Source organism: Staurois parvus, unplaced genomic scaffold (assembly GCF_062004578.1).
Source record: "Staurois parvus isolate SC_StPar_1 unplaced genomic scaffold, SC_StPar_1.0 ptg000058l, whole genome shotgun sequence".
In the NCBI taxonomy this organism is placed as follows: Eukaryota; Metazoa; Chordata; class Amphibia; order Anura; family Ranidae; genus Staurois; species Staurois parvus.
The window spans coordinates 10777389-10795760 of record NW_028317854.1 but is presented as its reverse complement, the minus strand read 5'-3'; the positions used below and the strand labels follow the sequence as shown (position 1 = coordinate 10795760).

Here is an 18372-nt window from a genome sequence, read left to right as displayed (position 1 = left end):
TAAAAAAAGTTTTGCTTTAGATATACTTGAAGTTGTTGGTTATCTGCATCCTGCAAATCACTGTAAAATGATTTTCATCAAGTAAGGTAATCTTAATGCCTTGTATAAATATATAATCTTAGACTAGCCATTTCCTATAAGTGTGCTGTCTACTGGAGAGAATTATTTTTGTAATATAGACAGATGGGGCTTTTGGTGATGATGAGCTTCAAAGCATACAAGGCAAGAGTGTTCACTTATGCTAATAAATAAAAAGTTGATAAAACTCTGCTCACCAGGGAATGAAATAATAATATAAGCTCTTTACTACATTTTAATAGTGTAGAAAACACTCATTAATTTCAGTCATTTCTCAGGTTGTCAGGCACGCTTAGCATGAAGTATGTTGTTATACCAGATCAATAGTCAGGCAGATCCGCTCCAGATGTTAAGGAAGTGCTAATACCGTTATTAAACATCAGTATGTAATTAAAAGTGGTTGGAGCACTTCAAGAACTAATTAGGTGTCTTTTACAGAGTGGGGATAAGGCACTAATGACTAGGCGCCACTAGAGATCTTGTAGACCCGGGGCTCTTTCCATATGAACTGGGTTATTCTGGTGGCTGCACACTAAAACAAGCACTTATACCTCCAGACTCATAATGTATGTGACATTTTACCTTGCTATAATTACACAAAAATTTCATTTCTTGTTAATGCCATTTTCTTTAATATTGATTTCTCTTCTCCTGTAAATCAGTTGCTTATATATTAACATTTCCAAAATGAATGTTGTCTGGGATAAGCATTTCGATTTACCCTTTTCAAGGATCTAATCTCCATGCCTAAGGCAATCAGGCCTTCCTCTCTTAAAACATGTACAGCCAACATAGTATTTTCCATGGCAACGTAACGCCTATTCACTTCCTGGACATATATGTCACACTGGCGGCTGGAAAACCAACCAGAAAAATGGATTATGGTGACCCCATTTAAAGGATTTACAAATGGCGTTCTGGTTAAAGAAAAAGCAGTATGTTAATTCAGCAGTCCATGTGTACAGGTCTATACATTTCAATTGTGTTACAGATTTTATCAAGCACACTCTTGTTCTTTTTATATCTTGTTTAGTGGACTTTGGACATTAAAGTAATATAATACGATGCTGGCAGCAGTATAAATAAATATAACAGTAGTATTACTTGTGTTTATGAAAGTTTTTTGTCTAATATTATTATGGTATTAAAACACAACATCATTTTTAATTTGGGTTGATTCACTAAGGGCAAATAGGCAGATCACTTTGCAGGGGAATTATCATTTTGCACAGGAATATTTTTTTTAATTTACTTATCACAGGTACTTATATAGAGCTGTCAATTTACCAATGCTTTACACACACACACACACACACACACACACACACACACACACACACACACACACACACACACATATATATGTATATATATATATATTGTACATTCACATCACTCTAGCCTTCAAGGAGCATACAACCTAAGGTTCCTAACATACATTCATACATACACATACTAGGGCCAATTTAGACAGGATCCAATTAACCTACCAGCATGTCTTTGGAGTGTGGGAGGAAACCGGAGTACCCGGAGGAAACCCGCACACGCACACGGAGAACATACAAACCGTGGCTGGGATTTGAACCAATGGCTCTTGTGCTGCCAGGTGGAAGTGAACATGGTAAAAATTCACTTTGCAACCCAATCACATTCAAGGAAAATAAGAATAAAACAGAATTTTTGCTTGCACATGATTGGATCATGATGGAAGTCAGCAGAGCTTCACCTTATTCACTAAGCTAAGGAAACCATCTCTTGCAAAATGTACAGCCTAGTTATCTAAAAATCACTAGTATATCTATTTTGAATATATATATTATCTTGTTTAAATGGAACTTGATGCACTGTAGATGTGTAAAAAAAAATCACCAGTTATACAGTATATATAGCAAAAACAAATAATTGCATTTGCTTTACCTTTATATCACATTTCAATAATCAATCCCTTCTACACAAGAAATAAGGATACTGAGAGTACCGAGAATAATATGTTGGATGTCATGAATGCCCTCGGTTTTCGGGACTGCTAATTGCCTGGCTTGAATGTTGATCCTGTGGATTTAATACTTTCTGAGGCACAGACCTGGAACTAGCACTGGATCAGATATTTTCATTTTGCTTTGACTTAACTCTGTATGCTTATACTTGGTCTGTGGCTGTGATGGTATTAAAGCTTGGCAGCCAGTTCTCATGTATTTTTTTAAAAGGAAATCAACAATGGTAGGCTACATATATTCTTACTACAGGTTCGCTTCAAGTGTGGGACTACTAGTCGGATGAGTCTAAAATTGGACACTGTGTGAAGTGAGCTGGCTTTTCAATCTTCTACACATCAGACTAGGGGATCTTTAGACAGACTTACATCAGGAGGAAAGCACAGGGAGTCCTGCAGAAGTTTGGTAAATCCATTCATAATCCACTGGGCAAGATGGAGCTAGTTATATTGGAAGTTCCAAGGTGGCAGGTTTTGTATAGAGGCATTACCTTCCTTCACTCTATGTATTTATCTAGGTGCAATGTGAGAAAGGACGCCACTCTAACCACTCATGCAGTCCTATCTAAAGATGGCCTTAGTCGTTGCTCTGGACCTCAGAGGGTGTGGCCTCTTTACATATTACTCTAGGAGTGGTTAGAACGGCATCCATTCTCACATTGCGCCCACATGACTGGAGACATTTCAGGACACCGCTCCCCTTTCATACTGGTGAGGTGATTATTGAGCTCCAGCTTGGAGCGGCGCCATCACTTCATAAACACCAGCTCACTATGTATGTTTGTAGCCATTCAATGGTTATTAAAGGGTCATATGTTTATGAATTACTCATGATTATCGTTCATAGGTACATTGGTATTACAAAGAATGTATTATACTGTCTATATCACTCTGCATTTCAGATATGCTCAGTGCGGTATTTTATGTTTTTCTTGCAGTGGCATGCTTTATCCCGTGAAGAACAGGCCAAATACTATGAGTTAGCCCGCAAAGAAAGGCAGCTACACATGCAGCTCTATCCAGGCTGGTCTGCAAGAGACAACTATGTAAGTATATTCCATCTTTCCCTCAAAATGAGTGCCTGAGGCTCCAGCCTTATTGCTAGTTAGTCATTGTATAGCATAGTAAATATCCATTTCAAAATGATCATGAATCCATCCAAGTTGTTGGTCTAGCCTGGCCTAGGGCTGGGTTTGTTTCCAAGAGAGCAATACAATCTTTGTTCTTTTAGAAACAAACTCAGCCTCAGACCAGGAATATAAATCAGGCAGGCAGTTAAGTCACATCAGCACATGCTTGTACAATGTAAATATAACTAGAGGTTGTAGAATTTTTAGCCATGCTAAGCTCTTGTATAGGGCTTTGATAGTTGTTCTGTGCATAGGAAGTCACAAGTGGCCCTTCCTAATCAGAATCCACTGAACTGCATAGATGGATAAGAAAATCCAGTAGTATGTTCATTCTGCTCATCTCAGCATCTCAATCTGTTAATTACCTATTCATATGTGGTCTAATTAGTATAAAATGGGTTTGTATTTAAATGTTAGTGTAATAGTTTTTGGTAGCCTTGTTATATTTTTTAAGATTACATGTTTTTAAACTGATGCTTTATACCACTTTATCATTTTTTTAAAATTATATCATCCAATATTATTGACCTAATGAATGTGATACTTGTGAAAGAATAACACCACTATCTTCTTCCTTTGAGACTGTCTCTCTCTCTTTTTGAATCTTTGTATGGAGTCACAGGACTAATTGTGTGTAATCTGAATTTAAACATATCAGTTCTCTAAAGAACGATGTATTTTTTTCGGCAAGGCAGTTAAAGCAACCATGTCACAAGAGATATACACGGCAGTCATTGCTGACCTCCTTTTGAAAATTCTAATAGCTTCTATTCTTTCTACATCACTGGCATGGACTATGTATGCGTATAAACCGTTAGAAGTCCTTTTTTTTGCAAACTGGTTCTAGATTAGTGACTAAAACAAATGAAGCCAAGGGTCAGTATGGCAGCCTAGTAATGAGCGTTTTCATAAACAGATGTCAGCAGTGGCAGCCTCCATGTTTCACATTTAGGAGGGTATCAGTAAGGTGTGTATAGTAAAAGTAATCTAGAGCTGCAACCTGCTGGATGGAAATATTTCATCTTTATCTGACTAAAACATATTTTTTATTGAAAAGATTTAATTAAAATATAAAGTTTTGCCTGAACTTAGTAAATACAATTGTTTGGGTGGATAAATACTAATAGAAGGGCTGTACTTCTGGGCTCCATAATAGTATTGGTCACATGGCCAATAACCCAGGCATTTGTTTTATCCTGATAAACTCACTATTTTGACTTTTCTATTACTTTTTATTTATTCATTGCTGCAAGGCTGAAAAAACTGAGCACAGGTCTACTTTGAGTGATGAGCCACCCATGTTTGAGAAGGGTTGGGTGGCCTATTTTGGGCATGTGCTTTAACTATATCCGATTCTTTTAACCCCGGAATATGAGCTGATTAACAACTGACAGCATTTACAAGGTCTTTATACTTTGCTAGTAGGGGATACATTTGGCACTGAATTTTTTCACAGTTAATAGTCAAGCTAATCTCAAGTCATATTGTGATCTGATATGATCCCTATGCACTCTCTATCAAGTCACATTGTAGAGCTAAATGAATGTTAACAGCTTGACTATTTACAAATCTGTCAATCATAGTTATTTTGTCTCAAATGAAGCAGTCTTCCATTAAAAAATATTGACTGACAGCCCCGGTTTCAATGATCTACCACCAGCTGAGCTGTTTCATTTATACTTTTTTCAGAAAATGGTAATGGATGTTATTTGTTCATATTGCCATCAAAAGTTTGTAGATAGCTACAACATATATTTATGCAATTTTCAGCTAAATTAATGTAGGGCTGGTTAAGTATAAGCCCATTCCTATACTGCAGAATGCATCATTCAATTTATTTGCTTGTACATGTGTTTGTATAGAGCAATGTGGTCTTATTCAGTACAAAATGCATTTTCTAATGCATGAATATTGAATAAAACGTAGATTGGCCATACACAATCGGATCTATAATTGTTTGTGACAAAAGATGACAGATCAGCCTATCAAGGTGAAATCATCACATCAGTAAGGTTAGATTCCCACCTTTCTGTGCTTAGTTTGATGCATTCTTGCCATTCTTAACAGCAATCACAATTTTTTTCTCTATTTTATTGACCATTTTTGCTAGCAGCCTCTTGCATGCCCATCAGAGTTCCTTGTGAAAAACTATCTTTAGTTTTCACCGTAGCGTGCAAAAAAAACCACATTAAAACTCTATGGTCAATAAAGGTGAAAAGTGATAGGTGGGCGACAATAAAGAAGCAAAGGCGATGGCGGAAGGAGTAAATAATATCACGGTTTCGAGTTCCTGTAGACCAGGGTCTGTAGCAGCTGTGGAACTGGGCTAGCCTCCAAACAATGTATTACTCTGCCAATAAGACAGAAGCCACCACTCTAGTGCTAACCTTTGTTGTGTTGTTTGTCATTTAGCAACAAGTTGCAGTGTAAACATTTTTATGTATATTTTAACATCATGCAGTCTCTATCCCAGGAAAGTTTAAAGTCCATGTGGATGTGGAGTCTTTGTTTAGTCAAGCAGGTTTATCTTTTCTCTTGGGATATACCTTGGCTGACAGAAGTAACATCATTGGCAATGCTGACCCTTGTTGGCTGTCGTCCATCACATCTCTGTGATCCCTTCAGTACAACTGAAGCTTTTCAGTACGGCTGGGATTAATGCTGGCTGCAAACCAGGCAGCAGAATGTGCACTTCTGTACACATCTCATCTTAATAAGTGGACATTTGTACCAATGACATTCCAGCTGGTTAAACATGGACAACAAAACAAGTCCATGCTGTGGCTGTTGAAATTAAATGTTTTTTTTTTTTGGTCGTTATCATTTTAGATTAAGTATCCAAGTGGAAACAAGAAAGATCATTTTATTCTGGAGCAATTTGCTGTCATCTGAAAAAATATTTATATAGAGATATTGACTGAGCCTGTGTTGTCCCAAAATGATTGTCCAGAGTAAAACCGATTATTTACCCTGGAAACATTTGAAGCTTTGTTTCTATGTGAAATTGGATTATTAAAACACAGATAAGTGCCTTATGGGATAACATTTGTAATTAGTCTAGTTTTCAGGAATATGTTTTTTTTTCCATTACAGGAATTTATATAGCACAGACAATTTACATAGCGCTGCACATGCTGTACATTCACATCAGCCCCTACCTTTAAGGAGCTTACAATCTAAGGTCCCTATTACACATGCATACTTACACATACTAGGGCTAATTTTAAACAAAGCCAATTAACCTACCAGCATGCCTTTGGAGTGTAGGAGGAAACCTACTCAAGCATAGGGGAAACATTCAAATTCCATGCAGGAAAAGTTAAAGCTGGGATTCAGCCCAAGGACCCAAGTGCTGCTAAGCAGAAAAGCTAGCTACTAGGTCACCATGCTGCATCTGGTTCTTTCGAAAATGGAAGACACAGTTGCTTTCACAGAGTACGTCAAGATAACTGCAGGTGACAAATCATGGATTGAAGTTAAAGAAGCCACTGAAAGCCATTTTAGGTCCTAATATGAATACAGCTTCTTTGATGTGCCTTAGGTTATATTCACATGAATACTAAAAGGTGGTGCTTGGTGTGTCGTCGGCTCCAACCACCAATCGCCCTGTTAAATGCTGAGTTAGAAGGAGTCTACTAAGCTAAAAGGTGTCGGTTGTACCAAGCTCCATATATCTCCAATCAAAGCATTTCATGCAGTGTTGAAGCTGCACCTGTCACTTAAAAGAAAATATAGCCTGAATAAGATACAGTTAAAGAGCATCCAGTGTAAGCCTATCCATCATACAATGTAGCAGAGAATTTTTCGTGCTGCATTTTCCCTTTGTGTTGAGTCAAGTTCTAGTACAATACAAACCAGCAGCCACAGCAAGTAGCACTTACTGAAAGTCATAAAATGTATACAGTACTAAACACTGAGTGGAATTTATCAAACCTGAAGCAGACAGAATCTGTAGCAGATGATCATGGCAACCAACCAGTTTCTTTCTCAAAGATTAACCAAATAAGATGAAGATTGAAGCAGTTTGGTTGCCATGCACAGCAACTCCAGATTCTGTCTGCTCCATTTTGATAACCCCCTTCCCCACTGTGTCCTAGTGAATAATAGTACTTCAATATTTTTATTTTGAACAGACTGTGGGCATTTAAATCCCCAAACAAGTTTTTCAAGAAGGACTGTGGTCTAACACTAACTAGTCTTAAAAATGTTCCCTCCTGCTACCTGTGCCACCTACCCTGTGTAAAAAAGATCATGTATACTTACCTATGTTTAGTCCACTCTGGTTTGGTCAGGTGATTCCCTGGATCAGTCAATGGTGGCTGCAGGAGATAGGAGGGAACGCTTGACAATTATTATTATTATAATACAGGATTTATATAGCGCCAACAGTTTGCTTAGCGCTTTACAATATAAAAGGAGACAATACAGCAACAATACAGTTCAATACAAGAGGGTTAGGAGAGCCTTGCTCCTTGGAGCTTACAATCTAAGAGAAGACATTGGATTAGGATTCCGGGGAGAACTGTGATGTCACTCATAGGTTACCTTGGCCCCACTGTTGTCAGTGCTCACTCCACTCCCCTGCAGCAGAGGGGAGCACAGAACTACAATAGGTAAGTATACACATCTTATTTATACAGGTTAAGCAGGATAGGTAGCAGGAGGAGAAGAGAACATTTTTAAGAATAGTTAGTGTTAGGCTGGAATTCTACCTGAATGCTAGGAAGTCACCCTTTATTAGTGCAGTGACCATTGTTCACTGGGAGAGAAAATTATAGAAACTCCATTTACAGGTGCCACTGGGAACTCTTCCAATGAGGACAGTGGTTACAGGGGGTATTCTCACTTGCTTGCAAACGATTTCCACAAACTTTCTGATCTGTCTCAAGGATAGGAGGTAAAGGGAAATCTCCACATTGGAACACAAACAGCAAAAAAATACTTGACATGAGTTTTAACCATTTCTTACTCTACACAAAACTAATAAAAGTTTAGGCTTTAGATATACTTTAAACCTGAATGCTCTGAGGTGTCCAGCATGCATCCTACTGAATTTATTAAGCTATGCAAGTAGACCAACATCTATCCACCCTCTGTTGAACACAATGTAGGGCAAATAAAACATGGATTAACAAAAAAGTGCAAGTTCCATGCAAACACACAATTCTGGTCCCAGGACCTACTATTGTATGACCCTTCTTGTTGTAGATCTGCTCTTTAGCTTTTTATTGTGTTCTAACCAGGATGTACGTGTATATGTTGGTTACATGTATACTGAGAAATCTATATTTGCTATTACAGGGTAAAAAAAAGAAAAGGAAGAGAGAAAAGCTCCAAGAATCCACATCAGGTTAGTTGACATGCTTTTTCGTTTTGTGTTTGCAATAGCAAATTCTGTAGATCTTTCTGTGTTATATTTTCTTTTTTCTATTTTCTATTTTCTACGTACTATAGTAAGTACAGCTGTGGTCATGCCAAACGTAAGTTTGCATTGATCGGAAACATCATCAAACAATGTTCAGAAAATGTTCTTTCTTGATCTATGTGAAGCCACATTGTTATACCAGAATCATGCCAGATGTATAGTAAGTGAGGTAGTTGTGGTTTGTCACTTATTCTACAGGTGTGCCGAGTGAATGTAACTAGTACTGTCAACAACAGGTTTTCCATTGAAACATGAGGTTATTGTACTCACTGCTCCTCACCTGTGCAGCAAAATAACACAATAGTGTGGACAGTGTGTTTATTGATTTTAATATATCACTAAGTAACAATAAATGAACTTGTGTCACCAAATACATTCCTCTTTTTCAACGTATTTTTTGCAAAAAGCAGTGCTGTGCTGTAGCCGCTAGCAACCCATTAGAAATCCTTTATTTGCTGGTTGCAGCAGATAACATTTTTGCTTTTTTGCATTTTGGTTTTAATATACAAACATGACAAGAGAAGCACAGAGCTTGTAGTAACCAATCACATTTTCTCTTTCATTAGACTAGTGGAGCATAGGAGGATTTAAAGTAGAATTCCAACTAAAGCCTAACTAGTCTTAAAATGTTCCCTTCCCTCCCCCCCCTAACATCTTTACTAACTAACCTGTTTAAGAAAGATGTGTATACTAATTTTCAGCCCGTTTTGGTCCAGTCAGGTGATCACACATAGCCTCCCATGGTGCAGCCTTTGTCTGTGGTCCCTCCTCTCCCCTGCAGCCGCCACTGGCTGATACAGGGGAGCCAGATCCTGTGACTGGACCAGAGAGGGCTGAAAATAGGTAAATACATATATACATCTTATTTTACATGGGTTATTTAGCATAGATGCTAGGAGGGGGGGAGGGGGGGCATTTTTAAGACTAGTTAGGCTTTAGCTGAAAATCTACTACATGAGAAAGTCTGTTTGATGTGGATGACTAGAACAGTTTTTCCTTTCAAACAGAAGACCCTATGTTATTAAATAATCCCAATTTTGCAATCTATGAGAAGCTTCTCCAGATTCCAAGATGACATATAGAGCCCTTTTTATTTGAAAATGAGGATGCTGTAGCCAGGGGGGTTGTATATGTTGAGGAATGTCAGGTAAAGTGTGGTAAAATGATAGTTATAAACAAGCAGATCTTGTTTGCTGTGATTGATTCCATTACCTAGTGTTAGCCTTTTGACTAGCTTTGTGTAAAGGGTGTTTAGTGTCCTCCAGGCAGTCATCAAAACACCTAAATCCCAGGTTATACATAATTAAAAAGCCACATTTTACTGAACATTCACACTGAGCATTTGTCACTCTGTCAGATACTGGTGTGCAATAAAACTCTCTTTAACACCAAGCTTGACTTCAGCATGCCCCTATGCACAAAAAAAAAATCTAGCTGACCGGTTTAAATTCAAGATAACTTTCATAAAATATAGTACAAGGAGTAATAAACCATAACAACCAGTCACATATCTAGTACACATTCTACAGTGCCAGATGGTAAACCCAACCCTAACTACACCCACATCTGCTCCCTGTAACTCCTGTGAATGTGGGGTCAGACTAAAGCTATCCATAGACGGTTCGATTCTTGGCTGGTTCAACAGGGATCAGATGAGATTTGAACTATATATGGACAGGCTGAATGTACCCAAGTTCATCAACAGAACACAGTGGCTCCATGGGAGAGATTCCTACATCAACACTGATTGTATTGATGGGTAAATGGAGCAATATTTTTTCCTGCAACCCCTGGTTACAGGAAAGAAAAGTGCTCCGTCTATAGCTGGCTTAACAACGCTGTCCAGTCATTCAAATGAAGTGTACTTTTCATGTTTCATTATAGTTAAAGTAGAATTACAGGGAAAACTTTCTTTTTCATTTTTGATAGAGAAAGGTAGGGTTGCTGCCTTGTCAATTGCCTTTTTTTCCATCTCTGTCCCATTAAGAAGATTTTCTGTCACTTCTGGTTCCATAGCTAAAACAGGAAATGAGAGGAAATCCCTTCAAAGTGAGAGAATCCTTGGTTTTCACCAGGGTCACCAGATCTATTGTCCTCATTGAAAGAATCCCCTCTATTCTGGTAACAACCCAGAATATGGGATTTTCTTCTATTTTTATTCTCAGAGAAAACAATAAACAGAACAAATAGTAAGGGTGATGTTCTAATTGCTCTCCACCTTATCTAAAACTAAAAAGAAAAAGTGTTGCCTTCAATTATACTTAAAAAGTGGAAATAAAGTCAGCTTTTTAACTTGTATCCACAGGTAAGCCTACAATAAGGCTTACCTGTAGGTACAGTGAATATCTCCTAAACTTGCACTTTTTAGGAGATATTCACATGGCATGCAGCCTGTGACGTCACTATGGCATGCTCCCTGATGGGGCATACCTGTGCTGTACCTTCAGAGCTCCATGCCTGGGCTTTGGCACACGTGTGGGAGTGACATCATCACACTTATACATTTATACAACTGAAGTGCCAGAACTCAGAAGGAAGACCGGGTGAAGATGGATGTGCCCAGGAGCCATGACAGCCCTGCGCTGGAGGTATCTGTATCCAGGTAAAGCTGCCATAATGTGCTATTGTGCAGTGCATACTAGTACATTATGACTTAAACCTGCAGGGACCCAATTTTTTTTTTTTTTTTTTTTGGGTGGTTTACTACCACTTTAAAGAAACAAAGGGTTAAACACGATTGGTTGTGAGTGGGTACCAATGAGCAGAGCTGACTTATTTAGAAAAAGTTAGCTGGCCAGCTTGACTCCTCCTGCCGATTGATATCACATAAGCAAGCCAAATTAGTAGTTCTTTGACAGCTCTGCTGTGTTGGTTAGGGGGTTTAATATAGAAGTTACATTAGCTTAGTGTTCGGTTCAAATATTATAGAATAAAGATTAGGTTTTGATTCATAAGTAAAGGGTTAAACATTATGTTGGGAGGTTAAACGTTAAGGGTTCGAGTAGGGCCAAAGTTAAGGACTGGTTCACACTTGAAACACACAGAAACATGGTCCACTTTCCTGTGCAATTACTATGCAACTCAATGTGGTGTGATTTTCAGCTCTTTCATTTCAATGGGCTGAACTCTCACTGAATCACACCAAAAGTAGTGCATGCACTACTTCTCAAAAACGCACTGCACAGGATCGCCTGGTACTGTGGTACCATAAAATCTGGTGCAGGCAAACACACCACATTAGGGATCTGAATATGGGGTGTTGTTAGGATTACATTGACACCCACAGCAGATCACATACCCAGTGCATTTTGAATGCAGTGTGGAAAAGCATTCCCTGCGCCACATTCTGATGTGAACAAGCCCTTAATGTTAGTGTGAATCATTGTTTCTGATTTACTAAAATAATAGAGCATGTTCTGCTTGCAAAGTGAGTTTTCGCTAAACAAAGGAATTTTCACTTAGCTGACCCGATATAGTGAAAATTCACTTTGCAAAGAATACTCAATCACGATTGAGTTAGCACATCTTCACCTCGCTGACTGTGCAAACTGAACATGCTCTGCTCACAATGTTACATAGTTACATAGTTGGATAGTTAGTCTGACTGAAAAAAGACATAGGTCCATCCAGTTCAGCCATAGAAAAAAAAAGTTATAATCCTATACCCACAGTTGATCCAGAGGAAGGAAAAAAAACCCCCAGCAAAACACAATCCAATTTGCTCCTGCTTGGAAACAAATTCCTTCCTGATCCCCCGAGAGGCAATTGGATATTCCCTGGATCAACTTTACCTATAAATGTTAGTATCCAGTTATATTCTGTGTATCTAAGAAAGAATCCAGGCCTTTTTTGAAGCAATCCACTGAGCTGGTTACAACCAACTCTTGAGGGAGTCTATTCCACATTTTCACAGCTCTCACTGTGAAGAAACCTTTCCGTGTTTGGAGATTAAATTTATTTTCCTCCAGACGTAAAGAGTGCCCCCTTGTCCACTGTGATGACCTCAGGGTGAATAGCTCTACACCGAATTCACTATATGAACCACTGATGTATTTATACATGTTGATCATATCCCCCCTTAATCTCCTCTTCTCAAGAGAGAATAAATTCAGTTCCTCTAATATTTCCTCTTAGCTGATCTCCTCCATGCCTCTTATCAGTTTGGTTGCCCTTCTCTGTACTTTCTCTAGTTCCCTAATGTTCTTTTTGTGAATCGGTGCCCAAAACTGAACTGCATATTCCAGATGAGGTCTTACTAATGATTTGTACAGGGGTAATATGATATATCTCTCTCTGGAGTCTATACCTTTTTTAATACAAGAGAGGATTTTGCTCACTTTGGAAACCGCAGCTTGGCATTGCCTGACATTATTAAGCTTGTGATCTACCAGAACTCCCAGATCCTTCTCCACCATTGATTTAATGTGTATATAAAAACCTGAGATATCAGAGTTGTCTGAAAGGAAGGTATCAATAATTATAGTATATTAAATTCTTCCTTTTATTGCCACTAGGAAAATGATACCTGGAATCTAGTTGGCTGCTGTAGACAACACAACCACTTTTATTTTTAATGCTTTGGATACATGAGGGTCATTTGGTTCCCTTGTTTAAGAAGCATGTAAAATTGACAGGTTAAGCTATCAAGGTATTGCATAGGTATTTATAAAAAAAGGACTAACCATCAATCTGGTGTATTTACAACTTAAAGCTGAACTCTGGGCATTACCCACCCTAGCCTATGCCTCTTACACAACTAATTGCTAAAATGAACCCCATTTACTTACCTAAATTGCCAGTCACGTGAAGTACCAGATCAAGTCTTCTTCACTGCAGAAGAGTAGTATTCTTCTTAAGGCAATGAAGTGGACATTTCCTATTGGCTGTCCAGCTGTGAGGTCATCTCAGCCTGCAGAGGACTGAACAGTGTGTTGATGTCATGAATAGGCGACAGATGGCATGGGCACAAACTACAATGCTGAATCATTAGTTATCAGGTGCGTTGGAAAGGAACATGGGCAGTGTAAGTAGGTGAGTAACAAAAAAAAAAATTTTAAGCAGGTGAATAGGTGAAAGGATAGTGGAGGGGTGTAGAGTAATGAGCTTTACCCAGGTGGGCTTTAAAAATGTATTCCAAGTGCAAAGGGCAAACTGGTGGGAAACTAGTCAAAATTAATCCTTACAATGATCTCACTCTAATGACCAGTAATCTGATTGGTTGCTGTGTCTAGCTAAACTTTGTACAACCTATAGAATAAGTTTGCAATATCAAAGCCTGCAACATATTTTGTGCTCCTCTACCAATATTCAATAATAAAAAAATCAAATGTGCCATAATTGTATTTCTATTGCAGTGTGGGCATTTTGGGTTAAATTTGGTCTTCAATTAATATCCAGTTATGAGAGGCACCACAACAATGTTCCAGTTATGGAAAATATCAGATATTATAAATGAGGATTACAATTAACCTCACAAACATTTTGGCTACTGGTATACCACATACAAGTAGAGCAGAGAGTTAGTGACATTTGGAGTTTTGTCCTCCTTTGACCTCCAGCGTCCTTAATCTTTAACTTGGCCTTTCCATTTGGTTTGCATGTCATATTTACTGGCTGTTAATTTCCCTAGACAGCTGTCAAAAGATCCCAAACATTATGTAATATTATCAGTTCGGTTGAAAGTCACATTTGTTCCTGTGGAATGGAAAGCATTGGTCTTGAAAAAAAAAAATCACAAGTGTAGCTGTGTTTATAGCCAAAATGTACAACCTATTTAGTGTATGTGAAGGTGGGTGCTCTTGATATCAAGGCCTGTCATATTTCACAAGCCTTCACAGGGCTGTTCACAACATTTGTGAACTAGACTTCAATTCCTTTCCTACATCCGGCAGCTACAAACACTTCTTTGTGGTTTTTGCACTAAAAAAGGCTGTTATTTTAACAGCCATACACTTATACATTGAAGGTTGATTATCTCTACAGAAGCTGCCTTCCTATATTTCATTTTTTAATTAATTTTTGCTATGTAGCTGATTGCAGCATGAAATTCAATTAGCTATCATTTCAGCTCGGGAAGGCCTTGGCCTAGGTTGCAGCTTGTGTGGACTTTCCACAAAACAGGGCATGCATAACTGCTCATGTTAAATGACCAGCCCATCCAAACATGCTATTTTCATTATAGATGCAGTCTCATGAATGGTCAGTCACTGGTTTTCTTATATCTCTTGAAGACTCCAAAGCTGGTTCCAGTATTATGTATCTTGCATCTGTTCTCAATTTTGGGAATTTCCACTCACTTTGGTGGTATTTTGCTCCACCTTTTTCTTTCTCCATAGTATAAAATCAATGAATGCGCCAAATGGAAGAACAGGATCTTTTTGTAATAACCACAATGGTTATGCAGATTCAGAAACACAAATATAAAGATCTCACCACTGAAGTCCTAAAAAAAATAAGAAACTTTTGGAGGTCAATCTCCAAAGCATCTTTCGAAAACTAAAACATCAATTTTGGGTGGACGTATCCTTTATGTTATCATGTGTTTTACCTTTAGTTTGAATCACCTATTAGCGTTGTACTTAACCTATGGTAACAGGGTTAGGTATTTGGAGATGCTTGCATGAATTATTACATTGCTTAGAATCCCAAAACCCAGGAGTTCTATTATGCATATCTGTTGTGCAGCATCTTTGGTTGAGAAATTGAACCTACCCTCTCCCAGCCCTTGTGCCTCATTGTTGGTCAGTAATGCTGCCCATTGTTATGGGCCTGTAGTAAGGAGATTTATCCATAGGAGCAAAAGTGAAAAGGGGGTTGTAGTTAGATCTTGAGCACAGCAGCTGGTTACAGTTTGCATAATAGAGCTCCCCTTGTTTCTTGGACTGCCAGGGTGCTTAAGAAGGTATAGCTCTATAAAAAAATGGTTCAGTCTGAAAAAGTATTTCTTAACTGATCCATGCACTTTAAGAATTTCTCAAAATAAGACTAACTTACTATTTCAAATCTGGTGGTCTCCTAAGCTTTGAAATGATCAAAAGGTCACCAAAAGGACTACCACCTGTAGTTTACTGACTTCACAGGCCAAATATTGACCAAATGTATGACCTTTATGCTAGCTCTAAGAAAAAAGTGTACTTCGTACAATATTAATGCTTCTAGGGTGACACTGAAGACAAGCATCTGTAGTAATTGTGGCAAAATGTAACTATACATGCAAAACAACAATTATCTCTACACTATAAAGCTGTAAAATAGATAACATAAATATAAAGCAAAATATTCTAAAGGCTGGTATAACAACCATTAAAAGTAACAAAGAAAATGAATGTAAATCAACTTAAGAATATGCATTTTGTAATATTTCAACAATTTTGTTAAAAGACCCAAATTTTCTGCAGGTGCAGGCCCACCAAGAATGACAGCTGCCTACATCTGAAGCATGGTAAGAACATCTCTTTAGCTCTTATACTGTTGTTAGATGGGCTCTTGCTAAATAAGCCCTTTTGCTTTTTAAAATGCCCATCTACTGAAATAAACGCTTCACCTGCTAAAGAGACACAGATAGCTTCATAAGACAGAAAAGTGCATTATTAGTAAAGTAGAACTGTTAGAAGAAAACTCTACAATGGTTTTTATACCGGCTTTGTCGAAAAAAGCAGATATATTTAGTATATTGTAATAATGCAACTAAAGGATTTCTCAGACATTGCTGTAGCAGTACATCATGGGCACCTCCATATCATACCATATTATGACCCCTGTAATGCCCAGATACCCAGAATCCTGATGCTGCTTTCAATATTTTCCGATAATATTGAGGACTGTTCCCACTCCACCCAGCCTCCTGCATATCTAGTTGGCACACCAGCCAGCATTTTGGAAAATTAAAAATATGGGTGGCATGACTGGGTGGGCCAGCTCTCAACACTGCCAGAAAGCACGGAAACTGGTATTTTACAATGGATTTGGGAAAACAGTGCATTCCCAGAACTAGTCAAACCAATAAAAAGCAAATTATATAAAAAAATGTAAATATTTTAGTGGCTGCTCATCTTGCTTTGCTTCTCTCTGTAACTATACACACCATACAAGCATTGTGCAATACATGGGTAGCTCATGGTCTCACATCAAAGAGGTATAGAAGTACTGAAGCAAGAGCATCAACATAACAGGCAGCTAACTAGTATTTCCCAGAAGGAGGTCAGCAATGTCAAGAGGGGTGTGTACAAGAAGAATAAGGTTACAGGTCTTTAGAGAAGAAGCAAAACTCATCCTGCCCTTTGACACATGGCTACAAGCATGAAATAGGTAATTTTCCAAGTATTTTCATTTGCGTTTGTGTATGTGCTAAAAAAAAAAATAATGAGGCTTGTGCAAGGATCCTCTTTCCATCTTCCTTCCCTTCCCCCCTTCCTGAATGCATAGCAGATTAATGAATTTTCCATAGTTAAACACGCATTTAGGATTCAGCTATGCAATGGTACCTTGCCTTGAAAGATACTGGGGATAAAAGGTCGGCTTTATGAGTAAAGCAGTAATACAGAAAATTTCCAAAAACATTCAGTAATTCAAATGTGCTTAGCTGAATCTGAAACCTGACTACCTTAGTTACTCTAAAACAAGCCTCCATTTTGGCTAACACTTCATATTTAAATAGCCGGATAACATTCCAGACCACTGGCTCCTGAGATCTTTACACCAGAGCCAAAATCGTGTTGATGTATGCTCCTCTTTAGCCAGGACATATTTGTAAATTTAAAAACGTAATTTGCAAATTTGTTTTACAGTTGTTTAAGCACTCTCCCCTCTTTCCTTACCCAGTCTATAAAATGGAATCCTAGAATGGTAGGCATTTCCTTTCATTTGGCACAGTTCCATTGTTTACAGTCTGTGTGGTCTGACTGCTTGCAACATGCCACTCTTTAGAAGGGCCCTCTCGTTTTAATAAAGACATCTGTTAGGACCCGGACAAAGACGTTCTGTAAGAGTCTTTAGTGGCTGCTGAAAACGAGTCAGCAGTGTTTGACGATAGTTCACACAAAGCAAAAACTGCTTCCATTGCTTCAGTTTTGCTTCCATTACAAATATTTCTTTGCTTGTTTTGTGAATGTTTCCCCCAGGTTTCCACGAACATAATGAGCTAATTTTTATTGTCACGCCGGTTATATTTTATTATGTTCTGGCTTGGCATGTGGATACCATGTGTATATACTTGAGCCATTCTACAAGTCCGTGTATCTATATATTGACTTAAAGTTTACAACAATGCGAGAAACAGTAACATGCAATCATAAATCAGCTTTCATCAGTGTTGTGTAGCCAGACCAAAAATAGATAGCATCTGATTGATCGCCATGCAGTACACTGTGCTCACTGCTGTTTGCAGTATTTGTAAGCAAACTAGTAGGCTTGGGAAAGATACTGAACAGGTTTATAGGATGCAAATGAAGGTAGCTCCAGCTACAGCTAATTTACTGAATGCCCTGATAATCAGTACTGTTTCTATGCAAACAGCATTTAGATCCATTAATTAACCCCTTTTACAAGGATAAAGAGGCAGATCAAATTGTGACCTTGAAAGCTCTGGTTCCTGTTTCCATAATAGAGCAACCCAGCTTTTCAAGGTACTAGGACCATAAAATTAATCAGGGGTCTAGAGGATCAGTATGCTTTCCAAGATCACGGGTAGGACTAAGACTGTCATTATTTCCTTAAAACCATCAATCATGTTTAAACCTGCCATAGAC

General features: G+C 38.2%; 1 protein-coding gene across 3 annotated transcripts in view; it reads left to right on the top strand.

The window, feature by feature from the left end:
• LEF1 (lymphoid enhancer binding factor 1) overlaps positions 1-18372 on the top strand; it is a 178471-nt gene that overhangs the window by 132880 nt on the left and 27219 nt on the right. For 2 of the 3 annotated variants that reach the window (XM_089668491.1, XM_089668493.1), the window contains exons 8-9: positions 3010-3117; positions 8503-8551. In XM_089668491.1, the coding sequence (XP_089524617.1) occupies positions 3010-3117; positions 8503-8551 (157 nt within the window). Of the gene's footprint in view, positions 1-3009; positions 3118-8502; positions 8552-16023; positions 16068-18372 lie in introns of all 3 variants that reach the window. The other variant, XM_089668492.1, reaches the window with a different exon arrangement.